At 47.5% G+C, this 16,903-nt stretch overlaps 1 protein-coding gene across 2 annotated transcripts; it reads right to left on the bottom strand.

Annotated features, from left to right (window-relative positions):
* Positions 1 to 4,666: 4,666 nt before the first annotated feature.
* On the bottom strand, positions 4,667 to 15,148 carry Prpf19 (pre-mRNA processing factor 19). 2 transcript variants are annotated; one of them, XM_051193958.1, is made up of 16 exons: positions 14,915 to 15,148; positions 12,771 to 12,920; positions 12,507 to 12,583; positions 11,318 to 11,516; positions 11,161 to 11,234; positions 11,007 to 11,069; positions 10,251 to 10,292; positions 10,077 to 10,151; positions 9,714 to 9,789; positions 9,461 to 9,570; positions 7,921 to 8,076; positions 7,649 to 7,718; positions 7,408 to 7,493; positions 7,016 to 7,186; positions 6,773 to 6,878; positions 4,667 to 5,186 (listed from the first exon to the last, which is right to left on the bottom strand). In XM_051193958.1, the coding sequence occupies exons 1-16, from the start codon at positions 14,931 to 14,933 to the stop codon at positions 5,089 to 5,091; spliced, it is 1,572 nt and encodes a 523-aa protein (XP_051049915.1). In that variant the 5' UTR covers positions 14,934 to 15,148; the 3' UTR covers positions 4,667 to 5,088. The 2 variants fall into 2 exon arrangements, with proteins under 2 accessions (XP_051049915.1, XP_051049916.1); XM_051193959.1 differs by having other exon boundaries at positions 11,318 to 11,459; positions 14,915 to 15,146.
* Between the last annotated feature and the right edge of the window lie 1,755 nt (positions 15,149 to 16,903).

Raw genomic sequence — 16,903 nt, 5'->3', positions numbered from 1 at the left:
ATCCCTAACTATATTCTAAGAATTTATCCTATTCCTTTGTTTTTGATAGGGTTTGATACAACCCAGACTGACCTGATATCCCTGAACTTCTGATCCTCATGCTAGGATTACAGTCATGTGCCACTATGAGTTTTATACTCAGTACTTGGTACAAGCAAAGAAAGCACACACCTTTAATCCCAGCACTTGGGAGGCAAAGGCAGGTGGGTCTCTATGAGTTCAAGGCCAGACTGGTCTACAAAGCTAGTTCCAGGTCAGCTAGGGCCATTAAGAGAAACTCGGTGGTGGTGGTGGTGGGAGGAGCACTTTGTCAGCTGAGTGAAGTATGTTCCCAGCCCTAGTGCCCCATTTAGTATCATTTTAAACATCTGCGTTGTCTAGCTTTCTGCTGAACTAGGGGCACATCTGATCTATTGAAGGAAACCAGGCCTAGCGCTTCAGGTACCAAGTGCTGAATGCAGTTACATAAGCGTGTACTTCTTTGCACACTGCTTTCTAGGTAGAACTCCTAGGTCAGAAGCCACATCCCTTATGACTGTGGGATGAAACTGTGGGGACCTGTCCTCCTCATCCCTCCAGATAATTCTAGATCTTTGCCGATCTGAGCAGCAGAGGCAGCCACCACCATCTTAAAGTGGTTTTGTTGCTTTTAAAATTTAACTTTTACTTCATGTGCACTGATGTGAGGTATCATATTAGATCCCCTGGAGCTGGAGTTACAGAGAGTTGTGAGCAGTCATGTGAGTGCTGGGAATTGAACCCAGGTCCTCTGGAAGAGCAGCCAGTGCTCTTTAACCACTGAGCCATCTCTCATCCCTGATTCTGATGTTAGAAGCTACACATTTTCCATAGGTGCTTGCATCTTATAACTTGCTGTGCCTTTCCTCTCCATTTCTTCCTTGTCTACAGAGCATTCACAAACCCAAGAAGCAACCTCCTTAGTTCCTAGCAACTGGCCTTTTCTTTACTTGTTTCATCTCTGAGAAAATTATATAGCCACAAACTTTCCCCTCACATTTTTATCTTTGGATATGGCAAAGCCCTTCCTCTGTATAATCATAAACACACAAATTTGCCCTTGGGGCTATTACTTTGACAATGTAATGGCTGCCCTTTCAAGTTACATGAGCATGTGATTTTTGATAGGGAACTTTGTAATGGCTATTCAAATGGTATTTCAAATGGTATGTAGGTTGTCAATACCTCTATATCAAAGGGCTCTGTGAATACAAACACATAGTAAACATGAACAACAAAGCTCTCTGCAACACTAACTTTCCTATACTCTCAATGGTGGGAAGCATTTGGTATCTAGGAAGGTATGTGCCTAGATACCAAAATCTCACCTGAACTGTGTTCAAATGACAAGAGCTCCCCTAGCAGAGTGCAACACGCTTTAATCCCAGTGGGAGAGGGAGGGGAAGGAAGGGTAGACAGAAAACAGCTCCCCTCTGGTGGTAGTGGTATGCACCTTTAATCTGGGGGTGGGGGGAGATGAAGAAACAGTTCCTTGTTTCCAACTGCTAGCCTGAGCAGGCATCTGAGACTGCCAGGGTGTCAGACCTGATGGGCAGGTCTTCTTGACCAGAAAACAGAGCTGCTTCTTCCTGCCTTTGGGCCACAGCTACCAGAGACCCCCCCCCCAACCTTTCCACATATCCCACTAGACACTAAGGGCAAATTATTTCCATGTGCCTCGATTTACAGGAAGTGAGGGTTGACCAGACAGTTCAGTGGCTCAGCAGGTAAACAGATTTTGCTGTCAAGACAGCCAACCTGAGTTTGGCCTTTGGGACTTATGTGTTGAAAAAGAACAAATCCCTGCAAGCTGTGTTCTGACTTCCACAAGTGTCATGGTGTAAGGGCACAAGCCGCACATACATGAGATAAAAACAACATAAAAAGGACTTTCAGAGTTGACTGCTAAAGCTCAAGGTGTACTTCTATTCAGGCATTCCTGCAGGAACATATACTGCAAAAGGGTCTTTTCTGTTCCAATAATGAGACATACCAGACCCAGTCTGTAGAAGTAAACAACAAAATGCCAAATTATAAATATGTTTATATGCACATAAGTCACTGTTGAACTAATGTGAGGGGGGAAGAGAAAGTCATAAAGATGGGACTAAAATAAAAACAAAAACTCTGGGAAGTAAAAGCAGCTTCTATTTTGGGAACTTCTACAGAATCCTGATGATGCTGACATTCTTCCTAGATGAGTGCAGAGACCAAAAAATAAAGCTGAGAGCCTGCCAAAGGCAGGAAAGTCTACATGCAGGCTCCAAGAGGCTCAATCCAGAGTAAGGCAGGGGCAGCCCAGTGCATTGAGGTGGGCAAAGAGGAAGCTTGCCAATCAGGGTGCTGATGGACTTATTAAAAAAAAAAATCAAGAAGTGTCGCTTTTTTCTAATGTGTGCTGTCCAAATTCTCAGTATGGGGGTAGAGGGACTGAGAGATCCTTCAGTTTTAGTCTTGGATGTATTCTGCTTTATCTTGCCTCTCCCCCCCTGGACTTTGGTTTGTTTGTTCAAGACAGGGTTCTCTGTATAGCCCTGGCTGTCCTGGAACTCTCTTTGTAAACCAGGCTGGCCTAGAACTCAGATATCTGTGCTGGGATTTAAGGTGTACACCTCCATGTCCAGCTGGATTGATGAGCTTTAATATCAGGCTTAAGGGTGGAGAAGTTAGGCCAAACCTTACCACTACAGGTGTCACTGGCAGCCATCACAAAGCAGGGAAGCAGTCTGTAATTAGAGGGCCACCTTGTGTTCACTCCCCGGAATAGCTCACTTAGTTTTCAGCCCTACCAGGTGGACACACACCACAAACTCATACAGAAATTGACAGACTTACTGAAATAGAGCTGGGAGTCAAACCTGGCCTTGATGCCAGTCTATGATACTAACCATGACTCCCAGAGACATGTGGAGGTCATTAGCTGCCCATCGATACCTCAGCTTTGTCTCTGAAACTGGATTTAAAATCCCAACTCATGGGATGCCTTAGGACAAGATGCTTCTCTGAACACTCTCACCTGCAGAAGGGAACTACCACGCCCTGCTGACCAGGGCACACCATGCAGGACCTCGGCCAAGGTGCCAGGTTAGTTGGGAGCCAGAGGTTAACTTCACTGCACCCAGGTGACCTCTTTGGTTGATGCTCCAAGTTCAAGCACAATATAGACTCCTTGTCAGTTCCACAGCAAAAGGACATGGCTTTGAACATCCAGATGCTCAAATGTTCCTACAGTACAGTAAGCACTGATCCATTTCTTAGCAAACACATTCTCTTTGGTCACCAGGCCCAGTAAAGCTCCTAGATCCTAAATACTAGGATTGGTGTTGCTGTTGACTACAGGAAAGTGGAGCCATTTAGGATCCATCAAGCCCCACCTGAGAATCGCTTGCTTTATCTCCCATCAGAGCAGCTGCGCCTATGAGCAAGACAGCCCCAAGTCTGGCCTGTTGCCTGTCAATGCTCTCTCACACGAGTCACTGGACCCTCAGCAGGCTTCCAGACACTTGTTCCTGCACTTCCTGGCCACCGTTGTATACTCTGCCTAACTGCACACTCTCTGTGTGCTACACGAACTGGTGAGCTACACGGAGGGGTAGCTATTTGTTTACATCTCTGGTATATGCCAGGGCTCCCCTATCTGTGCACATACATTAGGTGCTGAGGTTTGAATTCAGGGCCTCATGCCTGCTTAGAGAAAGCACTTACCAACTGAGCTATGTCCTCAGGCACTTAAGTTTCCTGGACATACTTCCAGGGAGCAGCAGGCTGCACAATAACTACAGCACATGGTTTGTCTATCCTGGCCTATCAGGTAAATCCGAATTTCCTGGACCACTGCCTGGCAGCACATACCAAGAGGCTTTGTGCTGTGCTGACAGTAAGGACTACCTTGACTTGTCCACAACCTCTAGGTGACACCTCACTTCTCAGCCCTTCCTTCCCAAGCTTCTCATCTGTACACACAAACTCCCCTTCTTCACCCCATCTCTACAAACACACCTAACCTCACAGCAGCTCCCAACTTCCTGTTGAGATGGCCCTGAGGCCCTCCTGGGCACACCTAATGGTGAACCACTTACCTCCTCCTGCTCCACACCTCCTTTACCTTAACCTCAGAACCTACCTTCTTGTCCTCTACCTACAACTTTTCTCCGTCCCTTTATCCCTGTCCCCTGGTAACTTCCAAATGTAACACAGTCACAGGACCCTACGTTACTCTCCCCGATGCTGCCATCTAACTTTTTATTTCCCGTGCATTAACTGTCTCCCCTGGAAGCAGCTCTACTTCAACAGATTAGCTGCCAGTCAAGAAAATGTTTTTGGCCAATTGCAAATAAGTTTGTAATAGCTTCAACTGAAGTACCCCTGGCAATCCATTTACACCAACCCCCCAACAGGCTAAGGCTAACCTAATTCCTCACCACCTTCATTCACTCTGGCTGGTGAGAGAAGCCAAGCCAGGGAGCAAGCGGGACTGACGGAGGCACTGGACACAAGGTCAGGGCCTGCCTGAGCAGGGGAGACTCTTTTGACGAATGGCTTCTAGGCTTTACTTCTGCTGCAGGGGAGGCTTCCTGATAGTCAGTGTCCCACACTTTGGTCCCTCCCCACAATCGTTCCAACTCAGGGTCTCTCAGGTACACAGACGAAAGGAGATGACAATATTTACTGAGTGGGGTTTTTTTTTTTTAATGAAACTAGATCACTGCTTACAAAAACCAGCACAAGCCCTCCTGCCCCTCCCCTTCACAGTTCCCTTGGCTCACCTCCCTGTCTCAGATGAGCTGAAACAGAGCAGGCATGGAACAGCTGCCACCACTGGGGGAGGTGCCGGACTACGACTCTGAGCATTTACAGGGTGACAGTTCCTCCGTGTCCGTTCCCTGGGGCCTGAAGGCTACATGGACAGTGCAGTGTTCCATGTGCCCTGGCTCAGACCATCATCCAGACCAGAATGAAATGATGTGAATGCCCCTCCCCACCAGACCTCCCTCCTCCTAAGGTCCCACCCCCCCCCCAACTCTAACCCACTACTGAGATGAGGCCCAGAATTGTGAGAAGGCATAGGGCCTACAGACTGTAGAATTTGAGGCTCCTGTCCATGCCAGTTGAAGCGATGAACTTGGCGTGGTGCCCAAAGGCCACTCCAGTGGTCAGGCCACTATGCTCTGAGGAGAGAAAAAAGGGAACTATGAAAAAGAAGCTTCTTCTCCAGGGCTGAACAATGACTTTGAATGCCACGATCCTGGCACAAACCCAGATGGTAAGGGCCAGAAGGCACTGTAAGACACCCTCCCAAAGACAGGATTCTGTTCACCACTTATTTTTAGCCAGCACACAGCACCTGGCAGGAAGCGGCGGCACTCAACCTTTTGCTGGCAGGGTAAATTAACAGAGGAATACCAATCCCCTTTCACCTGAGCTTTCTGAATAAGCACACTTCCGCTGGAAACCTCAGTGCTCACTCAGAATGTATGTTTACCTTTAGCTCTTTGCTTGGACCCGGAATGGTCCATTAGCCTGTTCTAGCTCAAAGATATCAAAGTCCAGAACACATAACAGAGGGCTGGATCCAGAACAGATGAAGCCGAGCTATCCTCCTCACAGGACTCAGTTAGCTGGAGAACCAGGACAAGTTCTTTCTAGATTTAAGAAAACACCCAGAACTCCCCAACTCTCCAGAGAAAAGCCCTCTAATGCTCCCAGCTGGCCTAAACTCAAGGTGATTCTCTCTAGCTTTACCTATCAAAAATTGGGATTACAGGCGTGAGCTAACCCACCCAGCAAGATCCCCTAATGTTGAAGTTATAGCTACCCAGGGCCATAGGCGACACTAAGGTGAGAAACCCTCTTATACAGCACTGTTAGCCTGACTTTCCTTTATTACTTCTAGTTATCCTTGTGTTGTAGTTATACTTGTGTTGGGACTTGAACACTTGCTACTGTGGGATAGGCACCAGACTACATCTCCACACAAAGGAAAACAAACCTACTAAAGCAGCTTCTACCTGCCCAGCCTAACTTGACCATAAACTTCATCACTCATCCATGATAGACCCCAATAAAGTTCACAAAACATAAAAACATGCCAGGTGTGGTGGTGCATGCCTTTTGTCCCAGCAGTTGGTAGACAAGGACAGGTGAATCTCTGAGTACAAGGCTAGCCTGGTCTACAAAGTGAGTTCCAGGACTGCCAGGGCTTGTTATAGAGAAATCCTATTTCAAAAAAACGAAAATAAACTAACAAACAAACAAACAAATAAATAATAATAAAAAAAGCTTCTTTACTGCTCAGACTGGTTCTTATTCATCGCTCAGATCACGACTCAATACCAAATAAAAAGACACTGCCAACCTATGGGTCACATGCCCTTTCATGTAAACCCCTGTATTTCCCACTGAGTGCCTGAACTTATCATTCCCATCTTCCTAGGGCACCAGAGAAATTACATAATTTGCCCCTTCACATAAAACTTGGGAGAGGTTAGCTAGTTAACACTACTCACAGCCAAACAGACTCAAAAATACTTTTCCTGGGTTATAATGCTCTACTTCTCCTAGACATAAGTAAAAGCAGCCTGGGGGGTTGGGCTTAGTAGTAGAACACTTGGTTAGGTTCTACTCCCAGGACAGCAAAAGGAGGAATAGTTTGGGCATATCTAAGCCAAGCTCAGAGATTTAACCCCGAGTGAAGCTTCCCACTTTTCTACAGAGTAGATGTACAAGACCCCAGTAAGCCACAGCCAGCCTCTACCTGTAAAATGAAGAATCTCTGTCCACTGTTTGCAGATGTAGATTTGAACATCTGTACCCCCAAGAGCCAGGTAGGTACCACTCTGGTCAAAGATCAGTGACTTCACCTGCCAAACACCAAAGAGAGGCAATTACACAAATGACCAAAAGCCACGGAACAACCGGGAGAAAGAGAAGCAGCTTACATGAACTCAGAAACCATCAGGGAATGAGGACAAATGACTGAGGCCAGGGAAGGGCGCACCTCAAAGTTGTTGTCCAGCTGCAATGTCTTGAAGTTCTTCAGCTTGCGTAAGTCCCAGAGCTTGACTGAAGAGTCATCAGCTGCTGTGGCCAGGTAGTACCCATTCTCAGAGAAGGCGATGCTGGTAATGGGGCCAGAGTGGCCGGGGAAGTTGGCCACATTGGTACGCTCCTACAGGCGGTGGTTGGGCAATAAAATTATCACTCACTGGTTAAGACAGGAAGAATATGGGGCTTACCAAACTTCATGTCCTGTGCACACAGTTCCTTGGTGACATTCACCATGTCACACAGAGCCAGGGGCTCCCAAGCCTTGAGATACCCTAGGGCCTGCTGCCACACCTCATCAGTTCTTTCTCTCTCTGGGCCCCAGAAGAGGCCTGCATGTCCTACCTTCAAGTCCCAGATCTTGATCTGGGAGTCCATGGTTCCCGTTCCAAAGATGAGTCCATCAGGGTGGAACTGCGCACAGGTAAGAGCTAAGGAAAGGGGAGAGGAATCTGCAGCCAGCAGCCACTGTGGCCTCTACACTGGTGCAGTGGCAAACAGTCTTTAGAACAAATAAGCAAGTGACTAAGGAAAAATTAAAGACAAACTGCAAACAAAAGAGCTCAGTGCCTCTAAGGACACTTACAGCAGCCGGAAGTCTCATCTGTCACCTTGGTAAGCACGCGCCCTGTCTGGATGTCAGAGAAGGCCCAGTACTGGAGGTGAGACAAAGAAGCCAATGAGAAAATGGGTCTGGTGATCTTCAAGAGAGACCCCAGTTTACCACCTGCTAGCAAAATTAGCTCCCAAAGAAACCTTTTCAGAACTCTAGGAATCTGGCTGCCCCCAGCAAGATGCCCCCTCCCTCCCAGGGTGAGTAGGTAAGCAGCCTCCTCAGGGCCCTGGCTGGGACTGCACCTGATCATCAGAGGAGCTCAGGAGATAGTCTCCAGTAGCATGGAGGCTGAGACCTGTCACTGCGCTCTCATGGGCTCGAACAACCTGTACACAGGAGGTGTTTGGGACCGACCAAATCCTGATAGTTGCATCTGGAGATGCAGAAAACACCAGTTCCTGGAAGGAAAGAGACCAAGAATCAGATCCTAGGAAGTGAGATGCACTACAACACTCTTTTCCATAGTGACAAGGACAGCCACAACTACCAGCAACTGCTTCTCCTTCTATCCCTCTCTGCTTACCTAAACAACAGTGCCTAAGAAAGCCAAGAAAAATGCTGCTGAAATGGCCACACTGGGCTAAGTGAGATCCTCACTGCAGCGGAGAGCTATTTTTGCCCCCCTTTAAAAGGGTGGAATGTGGCTAGTGCAACTGAGGGACTGGAATCATGTGCCACCTGCAGCTAAATACTGTACTAGATGGCCCAGATCTGTGCAGCACTGAGCCTGTAAAGGAATATAAGGTCATGCTCTCATGTTCCTCATACTTAGACCTCAAGTGCAAGTTAACTGTCCAAAAGACCTGGGGCACACAGAGAGCTTATTTAGTTTTCCTAACAAATTATTTTGACTAGTTAGGACAGCAACAGCCAGAAGATAAAAGCAACTATCCTCTTTCATTAACACATATTCATTAAAGCCAAGAGTAATACTAACACCAAATAAACAGGAAAATAATGCTTTCAATTTGAATTAGTTTTTCAGTTTGCTATAGTTGTGATGGTTTGAATGAGAATGGCCCCTAATCACTAGGGAGTGGGATGATTTTGAGATTTCAAAAGCCCATGTCAAATCGTGTGTGTGTGTGTGTGTGTGTGTGTGTGTGTGTGTGTGTGTGTGTGCATTTCAGCTATTGGCCCAGTGCCATGCATGCTCCCTGCCATGATAATGGACTAACTCTGAAATAGTAAGAAGCATCCTCCAATTAAATGCTTGCTTTTATTAAGAGTTTTTGTGGTCATGGTGTCTCTTTATAGCAACAGAACACAAAGACACATATAGTCCTCTACTTCTCAGTTCCTTAAATCTAAGAGAAAACCTTAACTGGGAGGCAGTTTCAACACCCCACGTAGCTGCATACCAAGCCACGCACTCAAGTCTTATGAGACCATTAATCTTAATCTCCTCTAATGAGCTACCTTTATCCTCTTTTCTATTTGAACTCACACCACTTTCAACAGTCAACATTGAATTTTGAGCCCAACCTTACAGGGTCATGGGAACAGACACCGGCAGTCAGAACTATATGGAGCTTTACTGTCTGTAGTTTATCTATAAACACTCTAGAATATTTGTTTTATTTTTCTAAAAATGCAAAATTGATGTGAATATGCTTTGTTGGCTGCATTTTCCTTCTCCTTTGGTTTGAGGGCCATGGTTTTGGGGTTCTATACAGAGACCCAGTTCATCAAAACAGTAGAGCCTGGGTGATTAGTTTTGAGACTTGAAACCACTGGAACTGGACTTAGCAAAGGACAAGGGTGACTGTGAGAGTACCTTACCTGAGAAGGATGAAACACCACGCTGGTGACCTTCTTGGTATGGCCTTTAAGAGTAGCCAGGATTTGCTCAGTACTCTTATCAAAGACAACAACATTTTTATCTGCCCCACCTGGAAAATATCCAAAAAAGACAAAAATGAATCAGGCCTATAAGGTCTTTCTGTCCTCAAATCCATGCAGAGGACCAGAGGCTGTGCCTTCCCTTGCTCCTGCCATCCCCGACCTTGGCCTGTCAGGCCATGCTCAGACTCACCAGTGAGAATCTTGTTGGTGTCCGAAGGACAGAGGTCCAGAGCAAGGATCCCAGGAATGCTAGCACTGTGTAGCCCCTTTGCAGACAGAACCACACAGAATCCAGTCACAGCCAAGCCAAGGCAGGCCAGAGAGCCTCGCAGCTCCTCCATTCCTCTTCCCCACACCCCTTGGATTTCTCCTCAGCCAAGGAATAAGAGTGAATTTTATTTCTTATCCATTCAGCTTGGCTGGCTGCCTGGATGCAGCAACTCCCTCACTACATGGCAAGAAACCATGCCAGAGGCCTTAGCAGCACTTCCCCCTGCTCCTCATGCTGGCTCACCTTGCCCTAGAATAGTAAGGGCCACCTCCAGCTACTTACCACATGGGATGCCACCTGCCGGTACTTGCTGAGCTCTTCGGGTTTCACCAGCTCCTCAGGCACAGTCTTTCCTCTCTGAGAAAATAGAAAGCCCCCAAAGAGCAGCAATTGAATGTGGGCTCCAACTAGCCCCTCCTCCAAGAAGCCAAGTGCTCACAGCAGACATCAACTTACCTTCTTACGCTCCGTGGTTAGCACAGTGGCCTTGTCTTGAAGCTGTGGAGAACACAATTTTCTGAGAAATTATTTTTCAAGGACAAAGCACACTGGGTGCTGGTGCATCTGGTGTCATAAGCATCACCAGAAACATGCTGTCTGCCAAGCTATGTGAGGAAGCTGACACATTTCCACTCCGGTCCTAAAGGTGAGGTATCCATGACCTTATGGATACTGAGAAAACAAACATCAAAAGAACTCCCTTGCCAAGGTCACTAAAGTGACAAATGATAGAGCTAGTAGGGATAGAGCTAGGCTGTTGGGCTCTGGAACCAGGTCTAGGGTACAGAATGAGAACTCAAGATGAGCTTCTCAGACACTGTTGGGCCCCACAAATGCAGACTGTACATTCAACAGAACCCTGAGTTGCAGTCTGGAAGTTGGCCTTGCCCTTCTCAGCTCTGACTTGCAGTCTCAGACTCCCCATCTTAAGATAACTTCTATCTTGTAGGCAAACCCCCCAAAACCTGTTACAAAGTGGCTTAATATCAGCAAAGAACACAAAAACAGCAAGAGCTACAATCTGCCCTTATCAGTAATTAAATCTTCCCTGCCACAAGCCTATGAAGTACACATCTCATTCTATTTAAAGCAAGGGAGAAGAGACAGAGAAAGGCACACTGCTCAGTGTGAGTGTCTTACTCTGGCCCCAAGGCCCATGGCACTAAGTTACGAGGGCACGTGGCAGTCCCAGCAGAAGAGCAAATGACTCACCTTCTGGATAATCTCTGGGGTCATTCCTACCAGCTCACCCAAATCCATGGGCTCTCCTGCACCCTGGAGAAAAGAAAGGGAATGTGAGAGGAGCTCACAATACCAAAGACACCTGTGTAAGGACAGCCACCAGGGCTTGGAAGGGAACACTTACCACAACACTGGGCTGTGAGCTTGGCACAGCCTGAGGTACAATAAGACCAGCCTGTGGTTTCAGAGTAGCCAGAGCTGAGAGAAAAGGTGATGTTAGAAATGGGACATTACAAAGTAGAGCCAGCAAAGGGTGGGGGACAGCAGGGAAGAGGAGCCACCTTCTCGAGCAGCAGTGACTTCCTTGGTGAGACGGGCAATGACTCGGCAGGCAGCATCGTGTTGGTACAGAGCATGGGACAGCTCCTGGCGGGTTGTCTGCAGTTGCTGGCGAAGGGTGAAGCTGTGCAGCATAACTGCATCCTGGGAGAGGGTAGGCCACTGTGAGGACTGGGGGAGAGCTGGAGAACTCGGCCAGCCCTAGAGAAGAGGACACCACCTCCTATTCTACACTGAAACCAACCCAAGCTATTCAGAGATCCAAGCTAACTAACATCTGAGTGACCCTGAATGCCCTGTAAGGCATTCAGGCTCCTACCTACCCCACACCACACCTGGACACACAGACAGAAGTGAGATCTGGCTCCTTCCAACCCCCACCTTTGCTTTACTCTGATTTACTTCAACAGAAAATCATAGGTGTCAATGCCATCACTTCTCTGAAAGGAAATAATGCTGCCATGGTTATTTGCTGGTTATCCTCAGCAAGTGCAGTCCTCAGTAATGAAAGAGTCCCTGATGTCACAAGGCAAATATGTCAAGTTTATTCTACTTCTTACAGAGTACAGACAGGATTAACCAATGTCCCATAGTCAGGAAGGTCAAGCCTCAGGGACCAAGCAGAGTGCCCCAAGTCACAAAGGCTGACAGCAGAGGACACTTTGGAATGCAGGTCTGCAAGGCTTCCAACAACCAGGCTCCTCTTGTGCTGTCATCCTGCTCCTCACAGATGAAATATGGCTGGAAGAAATGAGCGCTACAGCATTTACACTAGCCCTGTGTCCATCCCCCCGGAGTCAGGCCTGGAGGTGGGCACTTGAAATCCTAGGCACTAGGAGGCTGAAGAAGAAGCATCATGAGTCTCCAGACTGGTCTAGGCCACAAAGCACGGCCCTATCTCAAGAAAACAAGAGAGCCTGGGGAGATGGCCCAGGAGTTAAGAGCACTGGCTGTTCTTCAAGAGGACCGGGGTTTAATTCCCAGAACCTACATGGTAGCTCACAACTGTAACTACAATTCCAAGGGATTACACACTCTCCTCAACTCCCAAGCACCAGGCACATAAATGATACACAGACATACATGTAAGCAAAAGACCCATACACATAAAATAAAAAAATTAAAACGAAAAGAAGGAGGGAGGCCCCATCTTTTCAATCCTCAGGCCAGAGGTGCATTCTCTTCACTTACCCACTCATCCTGCAAGGCTTTCAGAATGGCTGGGATGCTGGTGGCAGAGGGAGGCTTGGGCCGAATTGGGTGAGCAACTGCCGAGAGAGGCAGCAAAGCAGGGATGAAGAACCAGAACCTGGGGTACCATCCCCTCCCCTACTCTTCTTTTCTTTATGTATTCATAGCCACCATCTTCTCTACCAGACTGCCCCCACCTCCCACCCTTGAAGGCTGAGCTGCACTGGCCCCGGACAGGACTTAGGCTATCCGGCAGGCAGGCACCTTTGATGTCGATGAGCTGCTCCTCTGAGAGTGGCTGGTTGTTGATAGGATCTGTGCCATTCTCTGCAATGTACTTCTCAATGAGCCGCCGCTCGTACACATGATTAGAGACAGGGGACACGCATGGGTGCTCTGGCACTTCGTTGGAGACTATAGAGAAAGGCAGGTAGTGAGCACAGGGTAAAAGGAGACCTGGGCTAGAGGGAACTCTTCATTGCATCAGCCCCCATAAGACCCTGTCCTCATACTCAGCTATCAGAAAACAAGGTCTGTGACAGCAAGCCAGCTGGTACTTGGCCCTAGAATGCTTGCCAACTACTTAACTAGATTCTCTAGTCTGCTGATAATAAAAGTCAGTAAATAACAACTGCCCAGATCTTATGTGTCAATCCCGTAAAGAGTGGTCAGTATGCCCTGCCATTTCATTTTTGAACAAATATGACTAGGCACACACAGCACAACTCAAACCCCTGCCTTCGTCTGGACCCTAGACAGATCAACAGGCAGAAAAATTACTAAGCAATGTGACAAGCCCTGATAAATTAAAAACCAAAACAAAACAAGAAAACCTTTCCATAGTATCTGCTACTACGTGCCAAGCAAGATTCTATTCTAGGCACTTGACAGAACAGTCTGTGTACCCTTGAAGATGGGCGCCACAGCTGTCACTGACCTCCAAGACAATGCAGATACTAAGCAGACACTTGATAAACAACAGAACAGGGTAAATGAGTACATATGTCCTGGGGCTCAATAAAAAAATACCCCAAAGTATGGAGCCTGGGCATGCTGAACTACCAAAAAGGAAGAACTCAAAAGCAAGCTCAGAACCAAGGTCTCCCTGACCTTCTCAGGCCCTCTTGTTTCTCTAATGTCCCCTAAACAGGGACAATTTGTTCACCTAAGCAGCCAGCGAAAGCCACCTCCACACTTAAGACTCTTCTGCAAGATAGTATTTATTGCCTGAGAGACTTATCACATAACAAACAGCTCTTATTCACCACATAATTCTGTTCACCTCCCATCCTGAGGCCTCAAGCTCCTATTCTCTCCTGTGGCACAAAGGTCTGTACAAACTACCCTTAGAGTCACCTATTTTTGCAGGACTCCCATGCATAAGTAATGAAGTAGGGAAGGAAACATGGCTTTCCTGTGCTATTCTGTTGGCTTATCTTGCATACTCAACCATTGAACACTTGAGTGAGCTTTCCCTCCCCTACAAAAGGGAGGATGGTCCAGGGCATCTAAGAGTGCTCTCAAGATTAAAAGGAAACAAATCGTTCGAAAATACTTTGCAAACTGCAATTTCTTCAGTGTGAGATTCCCTTTTCTGTTTGTCATTTCCCTCCTTCCTTTCCCTCTTTGAATTAATGGCAAGGTTCTGAGAAAGAGAATAGAGAGGGAGGGGATGCTAGTAATGTGGTAAACAACAAGAAGGTAAACACCGCAATGCCGTAATAAAACACCCAAAGACTAGACAGAGTACAGCATGGAAAAAGCATGGGTCCGGGGCTCGAAGAACCGAGCACCATCGCCCAGCTGTGCCGCACATCCCTGGATAAACCTCATTCTTCATAAGATTTCTGACGCCCTCTCTAAATCACTGATCTTTATTTCCATTCAGACAATTCTTGTAAGCATAAAATGAGATCATCATTTGGAAGTGCGTCGTAAATCAATACAGGTTTTCTAAACGTTCGCTGTTTTCATTAGTCATACTGCGCGAGGCTAGAAGCCAGACACCTGGCTTCCAGCCTTGTCTCGAAGTCACTGCGTGGTCTCTGCAAATCGCAGAAACTCTGATTCCTAAGCGAGGTTCCCAAGCAATACCCACTGCAATGCTTTCAACGCTGCAGATGGGGAAACTGAGGCCCAGACCGCTAGAGCCCAGGTCACAATCGGTGGCGGATCCTGGACACATCCTCGGTTTTCCGACACCAAGAGCTGTTTTTTCCTGCAGCAACTCCCCCTTCTCCCCCCACCCTCCGTCCAGGCCTGTCTCCGCTCAGTATAACAACGACAGTCATTCTTCCCAGCTACGTGAATTGCGCAGCACTGCGCAAATGCACCCCGCACGCAGGGCCGCGGGCTCCGGAGCCCCGGCCGCAGCCACGCTCCCGCCTCCCGCTGCAGCCAGCACTCACTCGAGCAGATCAGGGACATGGCGCCGTCGCAGCGCTGCCAGTCGCCTCACAGCGGGCTCCCGGACTAGCTCTGCAGCCTCCGCGGGCCACTTCCGGTCCCCCGCCGCTTCCGGGGCGCTCGGACGCGGGTAGACAGCTGCCCGGCGTGGCGACGATCGCACAACTGCTTCACGTGGGGAGGTGGCCGGTGGCGCGCCTCAGCCTTCAGCAGCTAACGGAAACTGCCCTTTCCCAGCATGCAATCGAGCAGGAAAAGGCCCGCCTCGGAACACTCGGCTGTTTCCGCATTGGCTCGGCTCCTTCCGGCGAGCTCTCCAAGAGGCCGGAGGCGGGAAGGCCAGCCGAAACTACATTTCCCATGAGACTGTGGGAAACTTAAACCCAGGAATTTGGCCAAGGTTGCTTTTGACGTTGTGCTGCTGTCACCCAAGCACAGCAGTAGTCTTTGAAACGTTCGTGTGCAGGACAATTTTCTCAGGAGCTTATAAAAATGCAGATTTCTAGGGTCTGCCTTAGTGATTCTGAGGCCTGTGTTCCTTAATCGCCTTTTGAGAAACAATGCCAGATGACCCTGGGAATGAAGCACAAATAAATAACTGCCCAGGTTTTGTCTCATCAACTTCTTTCCCCTCCCTGACCAAACCCTCCAATGCAAACCTCAGCCTCATCTTAAGTATGGCCTCCTCTGCAGCCCCTTTCTTGACCTCTCACAGGTTTTTGTAATTCTTCAACTATTGTTTTAATTATTTATTTAGAAAGTCCTTTTGGAATCTGGGACCTCTGCTAGATTGCACTGTTCTCTACTAGTTCTCAAGAGTCCAAGAGTGTCATCCGGTGCCTGACACTTAGCAGGGACATTGTCAGTATTGTTTACTGAATGGCAGGCTGCCTGACAGGCCAGGCATCTCAAATATATATATATATATAAAATTTGGTAGGAAGTAAAAATCACTCTAGGTGGGGTCCCTAAACCCAAGGTGATTAGATTTGATTGGTCTGGCAACAAAGTAGCATTTGACTGCATTTTGGGCCATGAATTGATAACCATTCTTTCAGAAGTTTCCTTTGGAAGATACATACAATATAGTTTGGAACAGGATAATTATGTGTATGTTACCTCTGAATTGAAACATTTCCTCAAGAGGGAAGAGGGAAGCCTCTAAGACCCAAGGAACTAGTGGCTCAATAAATTCAGAATATTACAAGATACTCAAAGCCCTTCCTACTGTTATAAAGCAGCAAATGATTTGGGGAGAGAAAGATTTTTAGTGGAACTGCTTGCAAGTTGGCCAGGGAGACCCAGGGAAGCAGCTCTTGTGAGTTCTCCTTCATGCTGGGATGGGATTTGCAGTCATGTAATTGGCTTTGAGTTACCCATGGACCTTTAAGTGACACCTATAAACTTACTGCTTCACCAAGCTAGGGTGGAGTTGCTTCTTTGGCCATCTCCCCAGGAAAAGCCTCCCCCCACACACACACAATGGAATAAAAGAAGAGAGAACTGGTATGTTGGAAACATGGCCTTCAATACAGCAGCGTTGAGAGAGAGGGCCTTTGGGAAGTGACTGGGTGGTGAGGGTTCTGCCCTCATATATATTATGGGATTAACAGGTTAGTGGATTAGTAAAGGAGTGGCTTTGTTATTAAAAAAAAAAAAAAACAAACCTTGTTCTATAGAGCTGGGGGGCAGAGCTCAGTAGCAGAGTGCCTGCTTAGTTAGTGCAAAGACTGTGTGGGTTTGATATCTAGCACCACAAAAATGAAAATGAAAACAGGGTCAGCCAAATGGTTAAGCAGAGAAACACATCTGCTGTTCAGGCCTGATGACCCAAGTTCAATTTCCAGATGCCACATAAAAGGAAGGGAGACTAACTCCACAAAGTTGTCCTCTGACCTCCACATGCTCACAGTGGTATGTACACACACACACACACACACACACACACACACACACACACACCCCTCTACCTGTCTGGCACACTTGCTCGG

The sequence above is a fragment of the Phodopus roborovskii genome, unplaced genomic scaffold (assembly GCF_943737965.1).
Source record: "Phodopus roborovskii unplaced genomic scaffold, PHOROB, whole genome shotgun sequence".
In the NCBI taxonomy this organism is placed as follows: domain Eukaryota; kingdom Metazoa; phylum Chordata; class Mammalia; order Rodentia; family Cricetidae; genus Phodopus; species Phodopus roborovskii.
This window is presented reverse-complemented; position numbering and strand designations above follow the sequence as displayed.